Genomic DNA, 24,970 nt, shown 5'->3' with positions numbered 1-24,970 from the left:
TATTGTGTTTTTTCCATTTGATTACTGCTTTCACCTTTATTATTTCTTTTCTTCTGAATTCTTTGGATTTGGTTTGCTTTTCCTTTTTGAGCTTCTTGAGATGCTTGTTTAAAATATTGATGGTATAGATATTTCAATTTTAGTATAGCTACTTGTTTTTCAAAATATCTGTACCATTTTATATTGTCACGATCAATGTAGAAAAGTAAACATTTCTCTACAACATCACCAGCAATAGAATTACAGCTATTTCTAATATTTTGCTAGTACGATGGTTGGAAAGTGAAAATGTGCACTCTCCTTAAACAGGTGAACTTAACATAGTGTGGTTAGTACTAGGAATAAGGTTTGCAGAGGAAGTGGCACATTAGTCCACTGTGGTCCAGCGGGCCAGAAGGCTTCTTGGCAGAGGTGATGTCAAAGTTAGGTTATAGACAAAGTCCAGAGGAGTTTCTAACAGATAGTCTCTAAGGCGTCTTTTAAATTCTAAAATCACAAGGTTCTAGATAGGGAATATAGAAGAAAAGATAAAATTTGAGAATTGAAAAATGTTTTATTACTTTGCCTATCACCTTGAGCTCCTGTAGCAAGCGGTGGAACCATCAATAATCTCAGGTGCCTGAAGTGTCTGTTTTCTTTGATAGAAATGGAGGCATTCCTTCACAGCTTCATATGACATTTATGACTTAAATAAAAGGTCAGTGCGCTCCTCATAAAATACATCATGCTTTTCTAGTGTAATAATTTAAAAACAAAAAAAACACACTGTGATTTACTCATTTGGTAGTTATTTCCTTTTATCTGTTTTCCAGGCAGCTGATCACAGAAGAAAAAATTCCAAATGACACACAGTCTATCACATGGTCACCAGAGGGTCATAAATTGGTTAGTGAGTTTCTTTTATTGGCAGAAAAATAATGGCTCAAATCTCTTATATGCAGAAGCTACTAATTCTGATACAGAGCAGATACTTAGGAAGCCAAAACTTCACTATCAAATATAGTGTTATTGCCTAAAATAATATTTTACTAGTCTAACATAGTAAATACAATTATTGAACATCTCTGAACTACGATTAGGGAATTGTTTATTCAATGGGAAAATGTTCATTAAGCTCTTAGATTCTGATTTCTGTTGTACTTAGGGTTTTTTTGCTATTGTTGTAGTTTGTGGGGCTTTTTTAATAATACCCGCTTTCTGCTAGTTCTGTGCCACTGTAGATGTATCTTCATGATTTATAGCTAAGAGAATGTCAAAGTCCAAAAGAATCTAAACAGGAAGTCAGAATGTTTATCTGTAGTTGAACTTCTCCCTCCAAGCACACAACTGCCTTCCCTTAGTCACCTCCCCCAAGGGGAAGTGCAAAAGTACACATCCTTCTTTAGAATCCGTCAGCTTTGAAGGTGTTCTTAAGTGCCTTAGCATCCAAATAGTGGTGGTTGTGAGTCTCTTCTTTTTAATATATTGAGTGTTATTTTAGGATTAATTGAGATTATAGTTTGTATACTGATAATTTAAGAATATTAGGGGGAGGGAATAAATGACTTTTCATTTTGCTTAAATTGAATAACCTAAGGTAATCATTACACTAACACACCAATATTGCTTTAAGATAAAAGAGTCAATAAATGTTTTCTTGAACTTCAGTATAAAATATAAGATGTTATTACATTTCAATATTATTTTCAATCTTCCTAGGCATATGTTTGGAACAATGATATTTATATTAAAAATGAACCAAATGCATCAAGTCAGAGGATCACATGGACTGGGAAAGAAGATGTAATAAATAATGGAATAACTGACTGGGTTTACGAAGGTAGAGACTTTAAAGCATTTTTAAATCAGAATACATGTAAACTTTTAAAAATAGTCAAACAAACTTTTTTTCAAAAAGTGAGAAGTTCAAGGGCATTCTTGCATTTTTTAAATGTCATCAAATTGTTTTTAGCGACCACAACACCAGGTATCTCGAAGACGAAGAATTTCTTAGCAGGAGCTAGTGCTGCTTCTGTACTGGTTGTTTCTCAACGCCCCTATTGTCTTCAGTCTACCACTACAAAGGGCCTTTCTGTGTAGGCAGCTTTTCTGCTTTTCTGGGGCATAAAAGCCTGCAGATTAACATCAGATGTTTCTCTACCCAGGCCTACCTACCCCAGAAGTTACTAAAGAAAGCTAAGTACTCCCACAGCATTCCTAAAGATGACAAAATACTGTTTGGAAGTTGCGGAATAGAGGGGAAGAAAACGCCTGTTTTATAGAAGATCTGTGTTCATTTGAATTTGGACAAATTATAATTTTCTGATTTTAAAGAAGAAAAAATAATTAGAAAGGCTTAAGAAAAAGTGGATCAAATACAACAATAAAATGATTTTTAAAAGAATATATATATATTTTTTTAGGATAAAGAGTTTTAGAAAATATAAAAATACTTCAGCCCTGGCTGGTGTGGCTCAGTGGATTGAGTGCTGGCCTGCAAACCAGAATGTTGCAGGTTCAATTCCCAATCTAGGGCACATGCCTGGGTTGCAGACCAGGTCCCCAGTAAGGGACGCACAAGAGGCAACCACACATTGATGTTTCTCTCCCTCTCTTTCTCCCTCCCTTCCCCTCTCTAAAAAGTAAATAAATAAAGTCTTTAATAAAACACTGCCAAGACTTAGAAAATATTAAAAAAATATTTTTCATGTCTATAGTTGCCAAGGTAAAAGGCATTTTGAGACTGTTTCAAACTGTTCACAAAGTTGCTTCATGCTTATTAAAGATGACTCCCTATTTCATCCTATTATTTCTTCTTCATAGTTAAAAAAATTGTTTTTCCTCATAACCTAATTTTGGTTGTCTCTCAGTTTAAGTCAAGTTTAAGTAAATGAGTAACAGTATTTTTTAAAAAATTACTTTAAAAGAATGATAAATTCTCATGGCTCAGAAATAAGTGTGATTAAAACTTATAATGAAATTTACTGAAACTAGTCACTTAAAAATTGAAAACCATCTTCAACACTTGATGGACATCACAGCACAGCTTCTAGGATCCCCAATGTGAATAGGGTAGAGCCTCTTCCCAAAGGTGTGACCTGACCACGTCTCAGGAACAGCTGGGTGTAAGGTAAGGACCCCTTAACACTGAAGTCTTCTCTAAGGTAGATTATAGTTGGAGGGAACTCATTTTGCCTATTCATGACTAAGCCATTCACAATCAGAAGAATGACGAATGACTTCACAGTCCAATTAGGCCTGTCTCTAAAAATGGGACTTTGGTCCCTATAGGGAAATTTCTACAGTTGGTTTTTTAAATTTACAAACGATCCATACTTAGAAAAGAATACACCTGTTTCTCCATGCATCAGATCCACCCTATTCACTGCCGCCATGAAGAGTTCTTGGAATCAAAAGAGAATATATTTTGAGAGCCTGTAGGTTCATAATGAAGAGAACAGCCAAAGCTGCAAGGTTCAGACAGGTCCATGGGCCACACTAGGGACGCTCCCAGAAGAGCCTTTGCTCTGGGATTTGTGCCCTCCACCTCACCCCATGTCCCCAAATAGCTCTCTCTCTTTGTGTCTTTGTTTTCACTTTGTCTTTTCTCATGATATTCTAATTGATTATTACTTTTAGTTAATATGTAATTTTAAATGATAATACTTGATGTTTTAGTATAAAGCTAATTATTTGATATTTGATATTTTGAATGTAATTAACCTAACTCAGAGCTGAAAACATGAATTTTGGTGAGAACAAGTATGAGAAGGGCGGAGAAGGAAATAATTTTGGAAGGTGGAACACTTTATCCCCCTGAAGTAGCAGTGTTCACATGGAGGGTGTGGGTAATTCAGTGCAATTCCCGCTGAATGCCAATATTATTGACTATATTCCCTAAGCTGTACTTTACTTCCACATGACTATTCTGTAACTGCCAATTTGTACTTAATCCCTTCACCTTTTTCAGCCATCCCCCAACCCCACTCACAGCTGGCAATGTCAAACTCTTCTCTGTACATCTGAATCGGTTTCTGCTCTGATTGTTTGTTTGTTTCTTAGATTCGATTTTTGATAGGTATGTATTTATTGCCATTTTATTATTATTTTTTTATTATTCTTCTTAAAGAATACCCTTTAACGTTTCATGTAATAACAGTTTGGTGGTGATGAGCTCCTTAAGCTTTTTCTTCTCTGGGAAGCTCTTTATATCTCTTATAATTCTTTTTTTTTCCCCCAGAGACTTTCTAGAGTAATTCTTTTTTTAAAAAAACTACGTTTCAGGTGTACAATTCTATAACACATCATCTGTATATTGTACTGTGTGTTCACCACCCAAAGTCAAAACTCCTTTCATCACCATTTACCCCACCTTTACCCTCTTCTTCCTACCCCCACCTCTGGCATTCACCATACTGTTGTTTGTGTCTATGAGTCTTTTTTCCTTTGCTTAATCCCATCACCCTTTTCACCCAGCTCTACAACCTCCTTCCTTTCTGACAGCTTCCCTTCTCTGTATCTATTAATCTATTTCTATTTTCTTTGTTAGTTTATTTCATTCATTTGGTTCCACATATAAGTGAAATCATATGGTATTTATCTTTCTCTGATTGGCCTATTTCACTTAGCATAATACCTCCAGGTCCATCTATGCTGTCACAAAAAGGCAAGATTTTCTTATTTACAGCTGAGTAGTATTCCATTGTATAAGTGTACCACAGCTTTTTTTTTATCCTCTCATATACTGATGGGCACTTGGGCTGCTTCCAAATCTTGGCTATTGTAAATAACACTGCAGTGAACATAGGGGTGCATTTATTCTTTCAAATCAGTATTTTGTGTTTCTTTAGATAAATTCCCAGAAGTGGACCTGCAGGGTCATAAAGCAGTTCCATTTTTTATTTTTTTCAGGAAACTCCATACTGTTTTCCTAAGTGGCTAAAACAATCTGCGTTCCCACCAAGAGTGCGCAAGGGTTCCCTTTTCTCTATCTCCTCACCATCATTTGTTGTTTGTTATCCTTCAATTCTAAATCACAACTTTGTTGGGTAGAGTAGTCTTGATTGTAGACCACTGCTTTTCATCACTTTTAGTATTTCTTGCCAGTCCCTTCTGGCTTGCAAATGTTGTGTTGAAAAATAGGTTGAGAGTCTAATAGGAGCTCCCTTGTAGGTAACTTACTGCTTTTCTCTTGCTGCTTTTAAGATTCTCTCTTTGTCTTTAACCTTAGGTACTTTAATTTTGATACGTCTTGGAGTGGGCCTCTTTGGGTTCATCTTGTTTGGGACTGTTTGTGCTTCCTGGACTTGTATGTCTACTTCCTTCACTGAGGTTGAGGAAATTTACTGTCTTTATTTTCACATAGGTTTTCAATTTCTTGCTCTCTCTCTCTTCTCCTGATAACCCCATCATGCAAATATTAATACACTTGAAGTTATCCCAGAGGCTCCTTATACTATCTTCATTTGGGACAATTCTTTTTTCTTTTTGCTGTTCTGACTGGGTGTTTTCTGCTTCCTTATGTTCCAAACCTCTGATATGATCCTCTGCTTCATCTACTCCACTGTTGATTCTCCATAATGTATTCTTTATTTCAGTTAATGTATTCTTCATTTCTGACTTTTAAAATGTTTTCTAGCTTTGTTTATGTTTCCTATCTCTTTGTTGAAGTTCTCACTAAGTTCATCTTCTCTTCCCTAAGTTCACTGAGCATCCTTATAACTGTTGTTTTGAAGTCTTAATCTAGTAGATTTCTTGTCTCCATTTTGTTTAGTTCTTTTTCTTGGATTTTGTTCTGTTTGTTCATTTGGGACATATTTCTTTGTCTCCTCATTTTGGGAACATCCCTGTGTTTTTTTCTATATATTAAGTCTGCTATGTCTCCCAGGTTTTGTAAATTGACCTTATCTAATAGGTGTTTTGTAGGATCCAGTGGCACAGCCTCCCTGATCATACAAGCTAGGCACTCCAGGTGCATCCCTATGTGGGCTGTGTACCTGTTGTAGTTGACACTTGATTGTTGTTGGTATGTCAATGGGAAGGATTTATTCCTTGGCTGATTGCCTATAAGGACTGTGAAGGATCAGCTGTACCAGGGCTTACCCAAAGGAGCAGGACTTACTTCTATGGGGGCTCTGGTGCCCACTGAGTCTGCCTCTTGAGTGTATCACTTGTGGAGGTGGTTGGGTGGTGCCTGGATGTAGTCTGAAGCTGTCTACCCGGTGCACTGTCTCTCAGACCTCCTCAGAGGTACAGGCCAAGGTCAGCCTCCACCTGTGTTCTACCGGGGGCTACCCAGCATGAGCTAGAAAGTGATTCACAGATGCCTGTTACTTGTGCAGAGCTTGGAGGTGCCCAGGAGAGGCCAAACTGCAAACTAAGTCTAGCTGTTCTAGTGCCAAGCCTGGGGCCACGTAATGAGAAGTACAGGGTATGCCAAGACCAGATACTGCTTATTTGAGAGATTTTAGGAAACTCTGAAGCATGAGCAGACAGGCCATTCGTATGGAAAAGCCACTGGAAACTGCTTGGGTGGGTCTACAATTTGGGTGGAGCACTGTCTCAGAAAATCACAAGGTTGGGCAAACGGTATTAACCAGGTTATGGATATTCAGATATGGTGCCCGCCTACTAGCTCTGTTGGGGGAGGTCTAAGAAAAGGAGCAATGGCCTCTGCCAGCACTTCTGTCTGGGAGAAAGTTGCCTCCCTAGCTCTCATCCTGGTGCCAAACAATTCAGTTCCTCCCCATGTGTCCCTGGCACCTTTCAAGCTGCTACCACAGTGTTGGAGCTCAGAGGGAGTGAGTCTCAGTAAGTCCATGTGTGGTCCCTTTAAGAACTGCCTGAGACTTCAGAATCCTTCCATTTCACTGAGCCACAATCCTTGATGCTTTTTACAGCCAAAAGTTATGGGAAGTTCTCTTCACGGCACTGGAACCCTTGGGCTGGGTGGCCTGGTGTGGGGCTGGGATCCCTCAATCTTCGAGGGGCACCTTTGCAGCCAAGCTATCCCTCCTGATTTTTACGTGTCACATATGGGTGTGTGACCAGTCTGTTTGGCATCTCTATCTCTCTTACCAGTCTCAATGTGGCCTCTTCTTTATATACATAGTTGTAAGACTTCTTAGTTATTTAGCTGGATTTCACGTGATTCTGAATGATGATTATTCTGTAGTTTAGTTGTAACATTGATGTGGTTGTAGGAGGATGTGAGTACCACATTTACCTATGCCTCCTTCTTGACCAGAAACCCTCAACCAGAATATTATAATAATAGTTTTAATATATCATCAGTATGGAAAAAATGTGTTCTGTATTCCAAATAACCACCAATTCAAAACAAAGAGCACTACCTGCTACTTGAACTTAAAAGAAATTTAAAAAACCATAACCTTGCTGTAATTTTATTAATTTTATGTAATGGCATCTTGATCTTAGACTAGAACCAATAGGTAGAAGCCACGAGGAGTGAGATATCAACTCAGTATATGAAGAAGTTCTTAGTGGAAACCTCCTTGACTTGAAATCACAAGGCCTGCATCCTAATTCACTCAATCCCTCTCAACCTTAGCTGCCTTCTCTGTAAAATGGACTGTGAACAGACTCACCCAGGGATCTCTGGGAAGATTAAATTAGATAAGTGTTTTGTAAATACTGAATTGTTACATAAATGTAAGTCAGTGATACAGGTGTAAAGCAGTCAAGTGGGGAGCAGGCTGCCTTACCAAGAAAAGGTTTTCTGTTACTAGAGCTGCTGAAATAGGCAGGAATGACAGCAGAACATGGAGATGAAAAGCGTGGACTCACACCAAACAAGTTTGGATTTAGTCTTAATTCTATCAGTCATTGCCTGTGTGATCTTGGGCAAATTACTTACTCTCTTTAAACCGAACTGCCTCCCATTGCTCGTCTGCACAGCCAGTTTTCATGAGGATTAACTGAGATAATAGATGTCCATTGCTTATCAATGTCTGTGCATTCATTAAACACTAGCTGCTCGTCATAATTATTATTGTATTTTATTATTGTTATTAATACTGTAACTACTACTACTCTTATTGTTATCATTATTGAAAACAAGATTTTGGACGAAACTTGTAAGGAAGCCTCAAGAATCAAAAATGATTGGGATAAATGATTTCCTAATTCTAAGATTCAAGTTTCTGATATGTACACTGGCCCTCAGTGTCTGCGGTGTCATTATGGATGAGACGACACAAATTCACACGGACTACAGAAATCCTCTGGAGGAAAAGGGATGACACGGCTGCTCTCTCAGTAAAAGAGAAGGCCGGCCCCGTCTCTTGCCTGGACAGGCTTTTATTGGGTTTAATTTGCATAGGAATACAGGGCATATACGTGAAGCTCATCAGTCATTGTCAGGCAGAAATGATCAAATAATAGATAACATTCAAAGAACTCTCAGAGCTTATTTTGAGTCAGGGTCAGATAGTTACAGGGCCATAAAACTTTGGGGAACAAATTCATTTCATGCTTGGACCCTTAGCATTTAAATTGAGGGTTTTAGCAAAGTAGGTTTCATAGGGTTTTCTGCATTCTTTCCTAGGCCTGATTGCCCTAGGGAACCTGCCCTTATCAACATAGGGCCGCACCCACCTTCAGCATTGTTTCAGGCTTAAATCAGGGAGGGGAAGAGATTAAATCATGCAGTCAAGAGATTAGGAGACTTCTTGCAGACAGAATGAGGATTCAGGCTATGTCAAAGCCGAAGGGCAAGGGTCCATCACCCCCTTTTTCTATAGCTCCCAAGTCCTTCCCTGAGGGCCCCTTCACTACCGTTCCTGTCTTAGGTTGTCCCTCTGAGCAATCTTACCCATACATTGGCTAACAGGTCATCTTCCCGGGGCCAAGCAGGGTGAGGTGAAAGGGGGCAGAGGCGGTGCCCCTACAATGAAGATAAACTTTGTCTCCTAAGTGGTTTATGGTCCCCAGGTCTTTTTCCTCAGCCTTAGCCACCAGGGGTTACAGTTTCTGAAACCAGGCAGGGCGGTTCCCAACAAGTTTCTACGCTTTTGTTTTTACCTTTACTCTCACAGCAGAATGTAGGATTTGTGGATTACATCTACATAAAGGATTAGGAGTTTCCATCTAGTCTACTGGAATCCTCCATTCCCCATTGATAAAAGAGGTTCTGGCATCTAAAAGCCATAGATTGGAAGTCCCATGAATAGACTTCAGAATCAGCGTAGGAAGGATCTGTGTTTGCCCGAGATTGAGAATGACTCCAACAGTACTCTGGAAATCAAGGCCTTTTCTTTCCTTTGCATTCTTCTTTGACCCTGTTTTCTCACCCATCAACTTATACATTAGAGCACAGAGCTACTCCAAGGAAGTCTTCAGTTTCTAGGCTGGGTGAAGGAGATATTTCTCAGTAGGGGTCTCATGGAGCTCCTTGCCATTCTAAATCCATATCTTGTTTATGCCAAAAGTAGTAAACTCTGGGCATCATATTGGTTTAATAGCATGGAGCCACACACCACCGACCCCATTGGGAAGAGTATAGTGGCATGTTTACTGTTTGAAAATTACAAAGGAGAATCAGCCCCTTGTGTGAAATTTACTTTTAGTATGTTTTGCAGCACAAATTTAGAGGATTATAAGAAAAAAAAAACCATGTAGAGTGCATATTAAATACTGTATGCTAAAATATTCTAAAACGGTCCAACGGGTTACTTATTTTTATACTCCAGATCTATCCTTAAATATTTTATTTTTATTCATTTGTATTACTCTGATTTTGGAAGCCCAGCAAATGCAAAGTGGTTCATTAGTTGAACTCTACTGTAATTACTAAAGCTAATGAGAAAAATATTTTGAATGCCAAAGCCAATTTATCAGCTACTTCTAGTAACAGAACAATTTATGTCTTTTTTTTTTTTTCAGAGGAAATCTTCAATACCCACTCCGCTCTGTGGTGGTCTCCAAACAGCACATTTCTAGCATATGCCCAATTTAACGACACTGAAGTCCCGCGTATTGAATTCTCCATCTACGCTGATGAGTCACTGCAGTACCCAAAGACTATGCACATTCCATATCCAAAGGTCTGTGCTCCTATTCGTATAGTGGTTCTGTGATTTGATGGGAAGGGAATGGTTTCATTTAATCCTTTCTTGCTAATGAAAATATTGTCAGTCTCTCTTCAACAGCTTGCTGTGATTACTCTTGCTGAAGTCAACAGCATCTGGCAATTTTAAAGTATTTTTATTATCCTAGGAAAGAGTGTGATTTAAGGTTTTGTAATTTCTCCAAAAACTTTGAGGAATGACAAGCCGAAAAAGATGGGGAAAATGCTTTTGAAAGAGGTAGGGGGACTGAAATGTTTGAATGAAGGAAAAGAGAGGCTATAATTGAATCACAAGCTCATCTCATTTGTAGAAATTGGAATGTGCCCTAGATGAAGTTGAAAAGCTTGATTATATATCAGGTTGTATTACTAATTAACAGATACATGACTAGTTTTAGTGGTTCTATTATAGATTTGGCACTCGTGTTAATTTCACACATCCTACATTTGGAATAATAGTGTCATGTCTTGGTTTTCAAGGCTGTTCTCCCTCTCCGGATGCATGTTTATAAAAATTGAAAAGATTTCTTAAGCAGTGTAAGCTGAGGAAGATGGGGATTTAGAAGGGAACCGTGATTCTTCACTAGGATCGTATTAATAATGGCCACTGTGTTGTCTGTAGAAAAATCTAATAGTAAAGTGCTTTTTTGCTATAAGCAATTTGGAAAAAGGGATTTTTATTTTTACTGACTCACTCAATTTGTTTTATGAAGAGCTGCCATTTTAGGAAGACAGAGGAAGTTAAAAGAAAAAAAAGATCAGAGACTAAATATGGAGATGTATTTTCAGTGAAATGTTATTTTTTGACGAGTGAAACTGGCAAAAAACAAACAAACCATAAAATGTTCTTACTAAAAATATATTATTTCTAACTAATTTGTCAGTCAAAGATCTATGTGTGTATGTAAAAACGTTTTATAGATTTCTGTCATAGTATTTATTGCAAAGCTCCAACATGGTGAACCTGAATTCAGAGTGAAAATGATGGCTTCCTAATTAGCATTATTGGCTCTCGACTCAGGGAAACTAATTTTCTGGGTGGATCATGTCTTTGGCTGAACCCAAGGAATTCTTCATAGTGGTCAGCCAGCAGACTTCTTGTCTCGTGGGGTCAGGTTATATTTGCAAAATATCTGAAATGATTTTAAGAAATTTATCCCTGTTTGCATAAAGTATACATAAATTATGAATACTTAGTATTTAAATAGGAGTATTTGGGGCCTTATGTTTCTGTTTGAACATGAAAAGGTTGCATTTCATGACCCTCCCTTATGTTCATTTTATCTATTTTAAATTGTTGGAATGTGTCTGATTGTTATAATTTTATGGCTGTAATTCAGACATTTTGTATAGTTTTAAACATGTGCAATGATCTTATATATTTTTTGTCAATATCAATTCCATGACTGTTTTTTCCTAGGCAGGAGCTGTGAATCCAACTGTAAAGTTCTTTGTTGTAAATACCGACAATCTCACCAACCTAGTTTCTGTACAAATCACTGCTCCTGCTTCTATGTTAACAGGGTAAGAGTCTTGACCCAAATGCATGGGCAGTTGTATAGCTCCCGGGGGCAACATTTTAAAAAGTGAATAGTAGAATCAATGGTATCCTCCCATGGTGTCACTCAGGCTGGCAGTCATTCATTCTTTCCCTCAACCACTCTTCATTGAGCACACTCTTGTCTCTGTGCTGGGCAGGGTCAGTGATGGGGTTACACAATGAATAGAGCAGCCAGAATCCCTAGTGTTGTGGAACCTACACTCAAGGTGGGGGAGGTGAACAAGAATCAGGGAAACAAAGATATGTATAAAATGTCAGGTGGTGACAAATGTTTTGAAGACATCCAAAGCAAGGCAAAGGTGATGCTGATCATGATGGAGGTGGGGAGGGGTGTCAGGGAAGGCCTCTCTGATAAGATGCTCTGTGAGCATTGATGTAAAGAAAGGGTAGGGTCTCACCACATGGATAGCTGGGGTCACCATATCCAGGCAAAGGAAGAGCGAGTAAGTGTAAAGACCTTGCAGAGAGAACACACTTGGTGCATTAAAAGAACTGTGAGGAGGCTGGGTGACCAGAGCCACCTGAGTGAAAAGGAGAGTGATGGGAATAAAGTAACATCACACAGGATTTCCAGGGTCTCTTAAGAACTAGAGACCTGATGGGGTAGCTCAGTTGACTAGAGCATTGTTCCAGTACATCAAGGTTTCAGGTTCTATCCCATTCAGGGCACATATAAGAATCAACCAATGAATGCATAAATAACTGGAACAACAAATCTCTCTCTCTCTCTCTCTCTCTCCTTTCCTCTCCCTCTAAAAATCAATAAATATTTAAAAAAAAAAAGAACTAGAAAACTTCAGGGAAACTGTGGATTAAATTTAAGGTGCCTCATGATGCTGATGTGCCTCAGGCTATCAGTTGCTTAAATAGTCCTTGGTGGTTTGAAATTCCGCCACTAGCGCCCTCAGCCCCTTGTCATTTTCCTGTAAAGATAACCACCACATTGCATGCAATTTAGGCCTATCACATTGCTCCTTATTCATTTCTTTTATTTGTATTGGTTTTGTTGTTGCTTTTAAATAAGAACTAACATGTATTGAGCACTCACTATGTGGCAGGCATGGGGCATTTTCCCAGGCTTTATTACATTAATCTTTAAAGTAACCCTCTCTTTCCAACAACTAGTATTATATGCCTGTTTTACAGATAAGAAAGTGAGGCCTACAGGTTAAGAAAATGACCAAGTAGGATTTTGCATGCACACCTGTTTTTCTGACTTGGAAAACAGAGCTTATAAGCACTCTGCTAGGTGCCTTCCTCTGTGTGAATTGACAGGCACCCTCAAATTCCTGAAGTTGTCATCAGGGCAATAGGGAAGCACCCCCATTCTCAGAGTTGCATGCACTACATTGGACATGCTGTGGGCTTTGCTCTGTGGTTATTAATTCATTGACTTGTTTAGAAATATTTATATTAACCTCTTTATTCTGGTGGGAGACCAGTTATCAGTAATTAATTTTTTCCTGAGTTTGTCCAAAGGTATAAAAATTTATACTATACACAGGGGTTTTACAATCTGCTCTTTGGTCCCATCCCGCCTGCTCTTCAATCAACATTGATTGAGCACTCACTATTTACACACAAAAACGTCCCCAGAATGAGCATCTGCCCTTCTAAGACATGAGCCGGTAGAGGATATAGAACATGCTGATATATGACTCTAAGAACCAATGTGACAGAGACATAAACAGAAGGCTGGAGGCATTGGGACGGGGGAAGGTGGATTGTTCATGACCCCAGGGATCAAAGACAGCACCCTGGAGAATGTGCGGACTGAACAGGGCACCGTGGGGAGGAAGAGCCATGAAGTGGGAGGAACCTGCGTGGGAAAGTGCAGGGCTGTCCAAGGAAAAGAGCAGCAGACTCTGGTGTAGCCTCTTGGTCCACAGCTAATGCCTGAGGGGAGGATGAACCACGAGCACCTGCTCTAAAAAATACTAGATCTAGAAGGGGCTTTACACCTCACCAGCGGGTGGCAAACTTTTTTTAAAGACCCAGAAAATTTTGTTCAAATGAGAGAGCACACTGAAGTGCAGTGTCAGAAAACAGACGGCCAGCTGCGACCCAAGTTGCAGGCCCAGTCCTCGCCCCCGCTTCGCCCCCGCCCCCAGGAGCCTCAGGGGAGTAGACAGAACCGCAGAGCCTCCAGAGCGCCGCTGTGAGACACAGGTGAGAGCACTGAGATTCAGACTGCGGAGGGAGAGTCCTCCTGAGGTGACTCAACCCGATAGCCGCTTAATGGCTGAATGGCTTCACCGGCTCCGGGGACCCACCACGTTCAGCTCATCACCCACCCCACCCTGTTCTCCGCTCTTGAGGGACACAATGAAGACTTGTTATATGTCCTCTGCACAGTTCATGACCCTATAAAGTAGGGACAACAAGGTCTGGGATTGTCACACAGGAGATAAATGAACTGGAATGAAGTACCCTGGCAACTAGTGACACCCTACAATAAAGGAGGCAGATCAGGAGCTCAGTTCTGCTCCGTCTCACCCCACCCATTCCTCTCCTCAGCGATCTGTCAGCGGCCCGGGAGGGCTGGCATCCCTGTCGGAGCAGAGGGTGGCATGGAGCCCACGGGCCGCGCTGGCAGGACGCCCGCTTCCTTGGGTGATTCGCTGAATTAATCACTGCACCGTCTGCACTTGCTCTTAGTAGCAATTTTCTCTCCAATATTCTTTCCAGTTAGTGATGTGTACCTTATTTTAAGCACCTTTAATATACCAAAGGAAACATTTATACAAATTAGGGACATTAATGTCACTCAACACACACTTATTAAGTGCCTACTGTTTACAAGTCAACAGTCACTTTACCAAGTGATCCCCTGTATTACGGCTTTCAAAAGCAAGTCTCTCCCAGTGCATTTAAATATGATTTGCTTTATCAAATTCAGTTATTCAGTTTATACACACTCTCTAGGAATAAATAGATTTCGTGGAGTGATGAATGTTATCCTGAAAAGAAGCAAGAGGGTGAGAGCTAGCAATGTTTACCAGAGGGATTGTTAGAGGTTCTACAGAGGGAGCCAAGGGCTCCATCTGAATCCTGGCTCCGACACTTTGCAGGGCGTGGCCTTGGGCAAGCTACTTAACCTCTCCCCACTGCTATTTCCTCGTCTGCGCAGCATGAACTCTGATGATCCAGCACGAGCAGTGGCCACGAGCTTTATGTCGAACACTTAGAACAGTGCCAGGCACATCGTAGATTCCACATGGGTGTGACCTATTACTATGTCTAGAAATTACTCCATTGCTTTAGCATTAAAATCAACCGTATTCCCCTTGTGCTAACCCCATTCCAGAAGTCAGAAGAACTGGCTGAATCACTGTGTCAATCCTGTCTCACGAGGGGTGGGGCGGGGGGGGGGGGGTCAGGATGCCTGCACAGTCCCTCTGCTCCTCCCACGGCCATTACGTAACCCAAGTCTACTCAATAGTTGCCTCTGTTTTTGCATAATGAAATCAGCATGTAGTGCAAAGCATAGTTGATAATCCTGCTTGTTGGGATTTTCTGGTTTTAAAAGGGGACTTAAATCTTTTGGTAAAAAGTACAATGGGGCCATTAGTTTCCTTGTGTCTTTTTCTATGAGTCATTGACATCTGGTCGTGTCAGGATCTCAGCTCAGGGGTGGGATTTGCACCCTCATTCTGTCTCCTCCTAATTCCAAATCCTAGAGGAAAGCTGTGATTGAAGAGAAGTGTGTGTATGTTAAATTCAAAAATCGCTGTGTGCTCTGCCGGTGAACTGTCACATTGGGCACTCACAGGGCACAGAGTGCACCTTGGGTGGTGGAGAGTGACAAAGGTAACAGAGGGTACGAGTTCATGACCTTTGATTTAGAAATGGGCAGGGAAGATGCCAGATGCATGGGAGTTTCCTGGCAGAGTTCCCAAACTCCATTACTCAATGTTTTCAATTGGGGAAATGTTACTTTTCTATGGCTGATTTATGAGCCCAAGAGCATAATTTATGGCTGTTAGTAGATAAAGTGCTTAGTACCAAGTGACCCCACTTATCATGTTAAGAGTTAACTTCCCCCTCGTCTGTCCCTTCCCCCGAGGAGCTATAACTGAACAAGGTTCGGCTGCCCACCACTTCGAAAGCCAATATTTGAGAGGCAGGTGTTGATATAAAGGAACGTGGTTTATTTTCAGGTGCCGGTATCCTGGAAGATGGGGGACTCATGTCTCAAAGTCCATCTCCCTAGGAAGATAGGCACTCACATCTCAATGCCCATCTCTACCTCTCAGTGAAGGCAGAGGTTTTTGTAAGGAGGGAGAAGGAAAGAGAACTAAGAGATCAAGGGAGGGGGTCGAAAAGTTCTCAGCACATTCCATTCTGATAAGGCAAGTGATGGTCTGGTGTGCGTCATCCTGGCTTCATGGTTCAAGGTCAGGAAGTCTCGGGGAGCTGGGATGCCTGGAGGTGGAATTTGTATCTTTTGAAGTTAGTTCCTAGGATTCTTATACAAACATGCTGTTTATCTACATATTAGAGTCAGCACTTACAGAAACTGTCAAAAAATGGTGAGGTGGGTTACAGTTTCCCACTGTTTTACTTCCCACTGTTACGAGGCCACCTTAGGAAAGGGGAAGGCTCTTTCTGGAGCCTGGCCTCTCGTGATAGGCCCCGTAAGACTGGTGAGAACAGTGTGGAAGGAGGTTTCCTAGAAACCACCGTGGACAGGGGATACTCAAGTAAGACCTAAAGGAGTTAGAGCACAGCAGTTGTTTCATATTGAATGAATACAGGCGGCACAAAGCGGGGCAGCTGGGAAAGCTCAGAGGGTGTTCCTGGAATACCAGCCAGCCAGCCGTGCAGACAAGATAGTGAGTAGGTTCTTTTTTTTTTTTAAATTTTCTTTTTCTTTTTTAATATATTTATTGATTATGCTATTACAGTTGTCCCATTAACCCCCCCACTCCACTCCATCCTGCCCACCCTCTCCCTTCCACATTCCCCCACTATAGTTCATGTCCATAGGTCATACTTATAAGTTCTTTGGCTTCTACATTTCCTACACTACTCTTACCCTCCCCCTGTCTATTTTCCACCTATCATTTATGCTACTTATTCTCTGTACCTTTCCCCTCCTCTCCCCCTACCACTCCCCTGTTGATAACCCTCCATGTGATCTCCATTTCTGTGGTTCTGTTCCTGTTCTAGTTGTTTGCTTAGTTTGCTTTTGTTTTTGTTTTAGGTGTGGTTGTTAATAACTGTGAGTTTGCTGTCATTTTTACTGTTCATATTTTTTTATCTTGTTTTTCTTAGATAAGTCCCTTTAACATTTCATATAATAAGGGCTTGGTGATGATGAACTCCTTTAACTTGACCTTATCTGAGAAGGGAGTCCCTGGGTGAAGGGGGTTGGTCTTCTTTCAACATCTGCCACCTATATAGGACAGCCTAGAGGCCTCGTACTCCTGGGTGTATGAACATTCTGTGCTCCCAGCTGTAAAAGGGGGATAGTGATGTGGTGAGGGGCTTAAAGTGCTTTATCCAGCACCTGGTTCATCCTAAGTGCTCAATAAGTATTTGGTGTTTGATTTAGTGTCTGTGAAGGGAATGGGAACAGGAAGTGATCCATGAATTCTGAGGAAGGACAGAGCTATTCAGGCCACAAAAGACAGCATAGGATTTTCCCCTCTTTCTTCAGAGCTGCATTCCGCAGAATTTTAGTGAGTGCTTGTTGTGTGTGGGTATCCTGCTAAGGCCTGGTGTTATGCTGCGAACAGATAGCCGTGGTCTCACCTCTGAGAGCGGTGGACAAAGTGACGAGAGGATGGGGGAAGCCTGTGAGGGAAAGAGCGAGGGAGGGTCTCAGAGCATTTGTGGGGCAGGGATACAGCCACAGGGCCGGTTTGGAAGATGCAGGAAGAAAATATTTCTTCAGAATCCTTCTGACAGAAAGACACAGGCTCTGATCGATCGGACCGTGAAAGGGGCGATTTAAGAACGCCGTACAAAATCACAGTGGGAGGTGGGGAGAGCAAATCAAGTAAAATATCCAGAGCGCATAGTGTTAGGGAGGCTATCAGCAAAGTAAATTACGAATTCCACGCATCTCACTACAAATCAAAATGTAGTTCCAAAAACGTTCAAAGGTGTGTGTGGTGGGAGGATGCGCTACTAGAGATATCTCTATTTGAATAAATTTACTTTCAAATACCAAGGGTTTCTTAATGTCTTCATACTGCTCACGTTTTGACTCTTGAGGGGTTTTATAAAATATAATTATTTGATTTCCAAAGTTTGTAAAGATGTGAGTCAATTTTTTCCCCTGTGAAAATGCAATTGAGGAAAAGGTCAGCTGTAGTTTCACCCAAATAAGAAGAATTTTCTAGAGAAGCACTCAAATTACCAGAACATACTCAAAACTCAGTCAGTGGCACTGACCTCAAGGTAATGTTCCCACAGGACAGAAAAGAGATAGGAAAATGTCACCTTCGACTCCCAGAACCACCAAGGGCCAAGGTGAGGGTTTGACATATCCTGACATGTATGCTAAACCACCATTTGATGTTAGCTGCCTTTTTTCCGGTCAAATTTATTCTAATTTCCATTTAAAATCAAATTATACTTTGATCTTTAAGACAAGGTGTAATATTATGGTGTTAAGGGAACCCATAGAAAACTTTTATAAAGGTTAACTTGAGTCAAACAGAGGATATACCTGGAAGTAAGGCCCCAACAGACTGAGAAATGCTTTGAAAACTGCAGTTGGCATCTTCCTTTATGCATTTGGAGTTAAGGAGGGGGCATATGGAGGACTGCACGAAGGTGGGAGAAAGCAAGTCAGGACTGTGATTGGATTGGAGGGTAGTTAACATGAGTATGTGCTCTTTTGAGGGTGGTTTTGCTTCTGAGGGGCCAAAAAGAGACATTTCTAAGAAACACTAAAACAATGGGCAGGGCTTCCTTAAGGCAAAGATAAGCCTTTTACTGAAGAAGACCTGCCCATGGTGGGCAGTCGTGTCTACCATGGCCTCCCCAGTTAGGAATTTACGGTCAGATTACCCTGTGAGGTTACTTTCTGTAGAACCCCTTTTTTATACAATGGTATTACATGCTTTCAACAACCACTTAAAACTGTATTCCCTTTAAGAGTAAAATGTCCATTTGTGCCAAGATTTGGAAATGAGTATTCTCTCCTTCCTCCTTCCTTCCTCCCAGGGATCACTATTTGTGTGACGTGACATGGGTGACCGAAGAAAGGATTTCTTTGCAGTGGCTGCAGAGGACGCAGAACTATTCAGTAACAGATATTTGTGACTATGAAGAGTCCAGTGGAAGATGGAATTGCTTGGTGGTAAGGTTAAATGCATGCTCTGTTTCTGGGGTTACATGTCATCACCGAGGAGCTGGGCGAAAACAGGAAGAGAGTGACAGTTTGGGAGTCAGGATACGAAGTTTGAACTTCTATTCTTTCCAACTCTTTGTCTGACCCTCAGGCAGTAAGTCTTGACGAACTTTTAGACAATCTGGTATCTGTTGGGGCTTCTATGTCACGTTCAGTCACTAGTTACACTGTTTTAGTTGTGGATGTTATCACTTGGGAAGGGTGGTAATTGGAAACCGAGAAGATAGAATTTGATGTCAAGATTCAAAAGTCCAAGAGGACCAGGCTCTGAAAGGTCAATGAACTGTGTTTCAATAGAAAAAAATACAGGAAACGGAGAATGATGGGCTGAGTATATATATGAGGCAAGACAAATATCAAGAGGCTACCAATCTATACTATGCCAGCAGAAAGCTGGTAAGCAGCAAAAAGCCTTAGAATTTAAATAGATAACTACCAGTTTGAGTGGGTGGCAACACTGAAGCAAATGCAAGTTTGATCCAACCTTGAGGTGCTGGGATGGGGTGGGATGGGGGTACAGCCAGGGGACCACAAGGTGCAGCCAGGCTGGTGGATCAGGGTTAAAGCTCCTTTGGGAGCCAGTCCCCGCAGGAGGAGTGAAGCCTAGTGGGGTTTGTGGGCATAAATCAGGGACACCTCTACGAACTGCTTTTCTGGTAATGGGTCCTATGCACCTCCCCTCACTGTTTCCATCCTGGTTAGGCACAAGACAGATTGTTACCTTAGAAAGTTTGGGCACTTCATATCTTGATTCATTCATTCATGTCTTTATGCAGCAAGCACTGAATATCTATTACGTTCCAAGCTCCGTGCTGAGCACGGTTTAGAAAGAAAGAGAGAGAGAGAGAAGGAAAGGAAGGAAAGGGAGGAAGAGAGAGAGAGGGAGTGAGGAAGGAAGGAAGGAAGGAAGGAGGGACTAGACAGCATGCCTTTCCCCCAGATTTTATGTTCTATTAAGGAATTCCATTATAAAAATAATAATAGTTACCATCTCTTGAACAGTCACAGTAGCCACCCATTGTGGAGACTGAGGCTCAGTAAGGTTAGGGAGGTTGCTCTGGTCACATGGCAGCCAGAAGCACACTGTAAAACCTAAGTTCTTTGATTTCTGCCAATCAAACTACCCTATCAGGGCATTGTGCCCTTAAAGGTTATAAGCAAGGTGCAAGGGATGTAGAGCAAAGGAATATGATCAACTTGACTAAGGGCAGATAGAGTGGAATGGGAAATGTTGGGGGAGAGATCTGGAGCCTTCTGGAATAAGTTGCCATGTGCTGGGCAGATAAGGGCATAAAGGCCCTCTGAGCAGAGGCTGTGCAGTGGGAACAGCTAGGAGCATGCGGGGTCCACAGATACATAGGACTAGGGCTTGGGAGAGAAGGACGATGGTGAAAACTGAAGTCAGAGATCCAGACTAAGACTCAGGTGCCATTCTGAGGAGTTTGGACATGTCTTGTAAGACATGGGAAGCTGTTTCATGGTTTTAAAGAGGAGAGGATCATAATGAGATAGAGCTATCTGTTGCCAAATGATGTAGACTGTGGGTTGAGCAGACTGGAGAGCTGACTGAAAGAACAGAAGAACAGCAGGGTGTCCAACCAGGAGATCAGGGTAACATACCAAGCAAAGGAGTGAACTTGCTTGGTAAGACCATGAACTAAGGCAGTAGTGGTGGACAAAGACGAGAGAAGTCAAAGAACCAGATGACAGGGCTGAGCCGGGTGACTGGCTCCTCAGAAGAGTAGGAATCCAGAACGATTCCGAGGTCTCTGGCTTGGGTGAACTGATCACTCACCAGGGGAAGAATGAAGGAGTAAGAACAAGCTGGTCAGGAGGGAGGATGGATAATGAGATTATCCCCAGTTCTGTACCTGTTGACCTGAAATGCCATTGGGCTTCCAAGACAGCAGGTGGGTTTTGACCCAAGACAGAGCTCTAGATAAGAGAGGTAAATGATATAATGTAATTATATATTTAAAAATGCCAACATAGATGCAAGTATATGAATGGAGAAGTTTTTCATTATTTTAAGTGAAATTTTATTTATATTACCACAAATTATGACTAAAGGATTGAACTCATATCTCACTTCTCTTTAAAACACTTCATCTTCTTTCCTCCCTAGCGACGACAGCATATTGAAGAGAGTACTACTGGCTGGGTTGGAAGAGTAAGTGTTTAAGAGTTACGGGTCTTTCTGTCATATGTGTGCGTCAGATACTCAGAGCTAGTTAACATGTAGATATACAAGCAAGGCCCTATGTGATTTGTTAATAATAGAGATATTTGTTGACCTGTTTCTCAAAATATTTAAATGCGCCCTGCAGAGATATCTTCTTATAGAGAATATTTAACATACTCAGTTGGAAAAAGTGAGGGGGCAAGTGGAAAATCAATGAAGAGCGCACACTCTTGATCTCAGCCAAAAGGCCAAGAAGTGATAATGAGGAGCAGGCAAAACAAAAAACATACTCTAGGCAAATTGTAGCTCCCGGTATGTTAAAAGCAACCATTGCTGAAAGGCGGCCAAGATACTGAATGTGCTTGTTGACCTCGTATTTGAAGTTATGTGCTTCCGAGGCAGAAAACATGATTTGCATTTATAGTCCGCATGAATGCAGAAGATGGGACTGCTGCACGCCCAGCAGAAGTTCAGTGGCATACACCTCATCCCCCCACGCAGCTCTCTTTGGAGGAAATCATACTCATGTGGGGTCACCCTTTGATAGTCCCCGGATGCAAAGCTGAATGCAAGAAAGCACGATGACCCTCAGAGATTTCTCAGGCCTTTCACTCCCGGCACGCTCCACCTTGGGAAGCCGTCATCGACTGCGGCGCTGTAAGCGATGGGGTGAAGCAAGTTGATGAAGGAACTCCAGCCATCACGGCACCTCTTGTGAAACATGAAGATGGAATCTCACCTAATTTTTGTGACCGCTTCCATTAAGTCCCCTTTAAGAGAGAAACAAAGTACATAAAACACGTCAAGATTTCACATCTCCTTGGGTACTGATGAGAGGCCCCCGGTTCAGGAACGTGGCCCCTTCCAGCTGGGCTGGGAGCTCTGATAGCATTCACACGTCCTTTTTCTTCAGGCATTGATTGGGCAGAGGGGAGAGGTTTGCCAACATGAAAAGTGGTTTCCTCCATGGCAAGAGACATGCTACACTTCCTCACGACTCTCTGAAAAAAATATGTTTTTTCCTCTCTGTATTTAACCAGACAGATGCCACTTTTCACACATTTCTCCTAGGCACAACTCCATCCAGGGGAAACAGGGAAATGTATTAAAAAGATAAGGCTGTGAACACAGGTCTAGAGAGGGGAATGTGTTTCAGAGCTCTGTAATGAGAACACCAAGCGCACTGCACGCCTCAGCATGCTCCATAATGAATTCTCTTTGAATCACTAAATAGAGCAGGGAAGCATTTTTCTTCATTCCCAAAATGGGAGCGGAGGAGAGGGCAAACATCGAGGGAGAAGTGCACCAACAATTTTAAAAGACCATCTCCTACCTGCTCTCAAATGCAGTAAAGAAATCGAAGTTGTTAAGCGGCATATTCGTTTCGGGCTGGGGTAGATGCTATCCTTCTTAAACTACATTACATTCTGAGAATTATCTCCATTGAACTGTAAAACTGGAAATGCTGTTCTGTATTTCCATACAACTTTTTTTTGTAAACCGTTGATCTTATTTAGCAAAATGAAGACTTATAATAAAATGATAACCATATGAATGTTTCTGTACCGAAATGTAAGACACATTTCTTATGGTATCTGCTCCAGAGATAGTGAAAGACTTTCTGACTTTCAAAAAGAAATCTATGTAAAAGATAGGCAAAAGAAAAAAATCCCTCGAATGACAAACCACCTCCAACCTGAAACAGTCAAATATAATATTAGTGTGTTTCAAGAAAGCACATTTGTGACATGGAGGAAATATACTTCTTGAAAATGAAAAGCTAATGCTAATTTTTGCACACTTGTAATCTGGAGTCAGAGTTATCCTCCAAAGAGAGAACATGTCCAAGAAGAACAGTCACCACTGCCAGCAATGTGTTGAGTATCCTATGGCAGCCTCTTCATGCGCCTTCTCTCATTTACCCCTCACAAAAGAATTCTCTAGGCATTAGATCTTTCTGTCTGCATTTTCTAGAAGGAGAATTTTACTTCAAGACACGGTGGTTTCATTTGGCAAGTAAATGAAGCATGGGTTTTATGCATAGGTGTTGTAATTTCTAAAACTAAAGTTGGTACTGAGATGAGACTAATGTGCTTTAACATTTTTTTCTAATATTTTCTAGTTTAAGCCTGCAGAACCCCACTTTACCTCTGATGGGAATAGCTTCTACAAGATCATCAGCAATCATGAGGGCTACAAACACATTTGTCTTTTCCAAGTAGATAAGAAAGTAAGTATTCTTACACAACTCCTTTCAGGTTGATCTCCCTTTTTTAAAAAAAAACTGCCTTGAAGTGGAAGTCATTTCATAGAAATCGATGAACGTATACAAATAATCAGACTATTTCAAATTCCTGGGCAGTATCTAGTAAGGTGGATGGGGTGGGGAGACCCAAGAAAAAGACTTGAGATTATCTGAATTTCTGATATAAATGATTTAATCCTCTTCTCAACCTTGATTGGAGAGAGTCTAATCAACCCCCTTTTTTTTTAAGCCCAATCAGGATTGCATATTTATTACAAAAGGAGCCTGGGAAGTCATCGGGATAGAAGCCCTTACCAATGATTACCTGTAAGTATGCTAGGATGTAAACGTATTTCTCATAATCATGCCCTCTTTGCTGAGAAATAGGGAAAAATCTCATACAAATAAAGAGTAGTCTGTTTGGAATGTGTTCAGTACTTTTTTTCTTTTTAACATATGGAAGCCTTAATGATTTTCACATATGCTTAGCAGATTTGATACCCTGCCACCAAGCAGCTCTACCTCTGGCTCTTACCTGCTTTACATTAAGAGAGCTGTAGCCTCTTTTTCTGAACCATCTTAGAACACTGAGCTAGCACCCAGGGGCCTTTTGTTAAATTTCAACTGCCACTGAATTTTGGGAAGACTTGAAGAGGCTATTTTCTCTGTCCATGTCTCAGACTTCCTCTGGGAACTGGAAAGCTTCACAGAGGCTGTCTACTCCCACGAGTTGGTGGGAAAGGGAGTGTTAATTTTCATTAGAATCTCAGGCATGCTTATAATTCCTTTCTGGTCTCACCATAGAAGAATGCACCCACTACCCATAGCAGCTTCTGAAGGGTCTCTTTAGGAGATGCTCTGCTGATCTCGGGAAGATGGGCCTGCTGCCACCTAGCAGTTTGTCTTACAAATCAGCAAACAGGGAAAGCGGTATAGGCAAATGGCGTCTGGACTTTAGGTTAGTTGTCCAGTTAAATTTTTCTTACAAAAGACTTCTTTTGAGATGTTAATGACTATTTTAGTTAAGGGAGCAATCCCTGCATTGAGATACTTTAGTCTGATAAATAAAAAGAATGTCCTATTTAGAGATGATGGGGAAGCTGGCTTCTGGGGGCAAGAGGGCAGGGAAAATAATGGAAGGAGAGCAAGCACTTGTATGAGCACTAATGCTCGGTGTTAAGTTAAATGAAGTGTACTTGACTTTTCTTAAAAAACATAATTAATATATACTTCATTTATTTTTCTTCCCAGATACTACATTAGTAATGAATATAATGGAAAGCCAGGACAAAGAAATCTTTATAAGTAAGATATTTATCAAGTTGACTTGAGTCTTTTAAGCTGGCGCACAATTTTTTGACTCTTTTTTGGGGGGGGTGAAGGGGGGACTTGTCCTAAGTAATATATTAAACTGAATTTGTTCCCAAATGCTTTTATTCCTTTATAAATCAATCTGCATGTCAACAAAAGAGAATGATTTCATTGGATGTTTTGTGATATTTCCAAACAATGGGGGGGTTGAGGTTATTAATCAATTAATGTATATTTTG

At 41.0% G+C, this 24,970-nt stretch overlaps 1 protein-coding gene across 1 annotated transcript in view; it reads left to right on the top strand.

Annotated features, from left to right (window-relative positions):
• The window catches only part of DPP4 (dipeptidyl peptidase 4), an 81,836-nt gene that overhangs the window by 29,226 nt on the left and 27,640 nt on the right, over nucleotides 1-24,970 (top strand). Inside the window, exons 6-15 of the mRNA XM_024579835.4 lie at nucleotides 645-697; nucleotides 813-885; nucleotides 1,699-1,819; nucleotides 9,883-10,043; nucleotides 11,487-11,590; nucleotides 18,807-18,942; nucleotides 21,119-21,163; nucleotides 23,298-23,405; nucleotides 23,671-23,747; nucleotides 24,672-24,725. Coding sequence (XP_024435603.1) covers nucleotides 645-697; nucleotides 813-885; nucleotides 1,699-1,819; nucleotides 9,883-10,043; nucleotides 11,487-11,590; nucleotides 18,807-18,942; nucleotides 21,119-21,163; nucleotides 23,298-23,405; nucleotides 23,671-23,747; nucleotides 24,672-24,725 — 932 coding nt within the window. The remainder of the gene's footprint in view (nucleotides 1-644; nucleotides 698-812; nucleotides 886-1,698; nucleotides 1,820-9,882; nucleotides 10,044-11,486; nucleotides 11,591-18,806; nucleotides 18,943-21,118; nucleotides 21,164-23,297; nucleotides 23,406-23,670; nucleotides 23,748-24,671; nucleotides 24,726-24,970) is intronic.

Source organism: Desmodus rotundus, chromosome 2 (assembly GCF_022682495.2).
Source record: "Desmodus rotundus isolate HL8 chromosome 2, HLdesRot8A.1, whole genome shotgun sequence".
Taxonomy (NCBI): Eukaryota; Metazoa; Chordata; class Mammalia; order Chiroptera; family Phyllostomidae; genus Desmodus; species Desmodus rotundus.
Note: the sequence above shows the minus strand (reverse complement) of the source record. Positions and strands in the feature narration are given on the sequence as shown.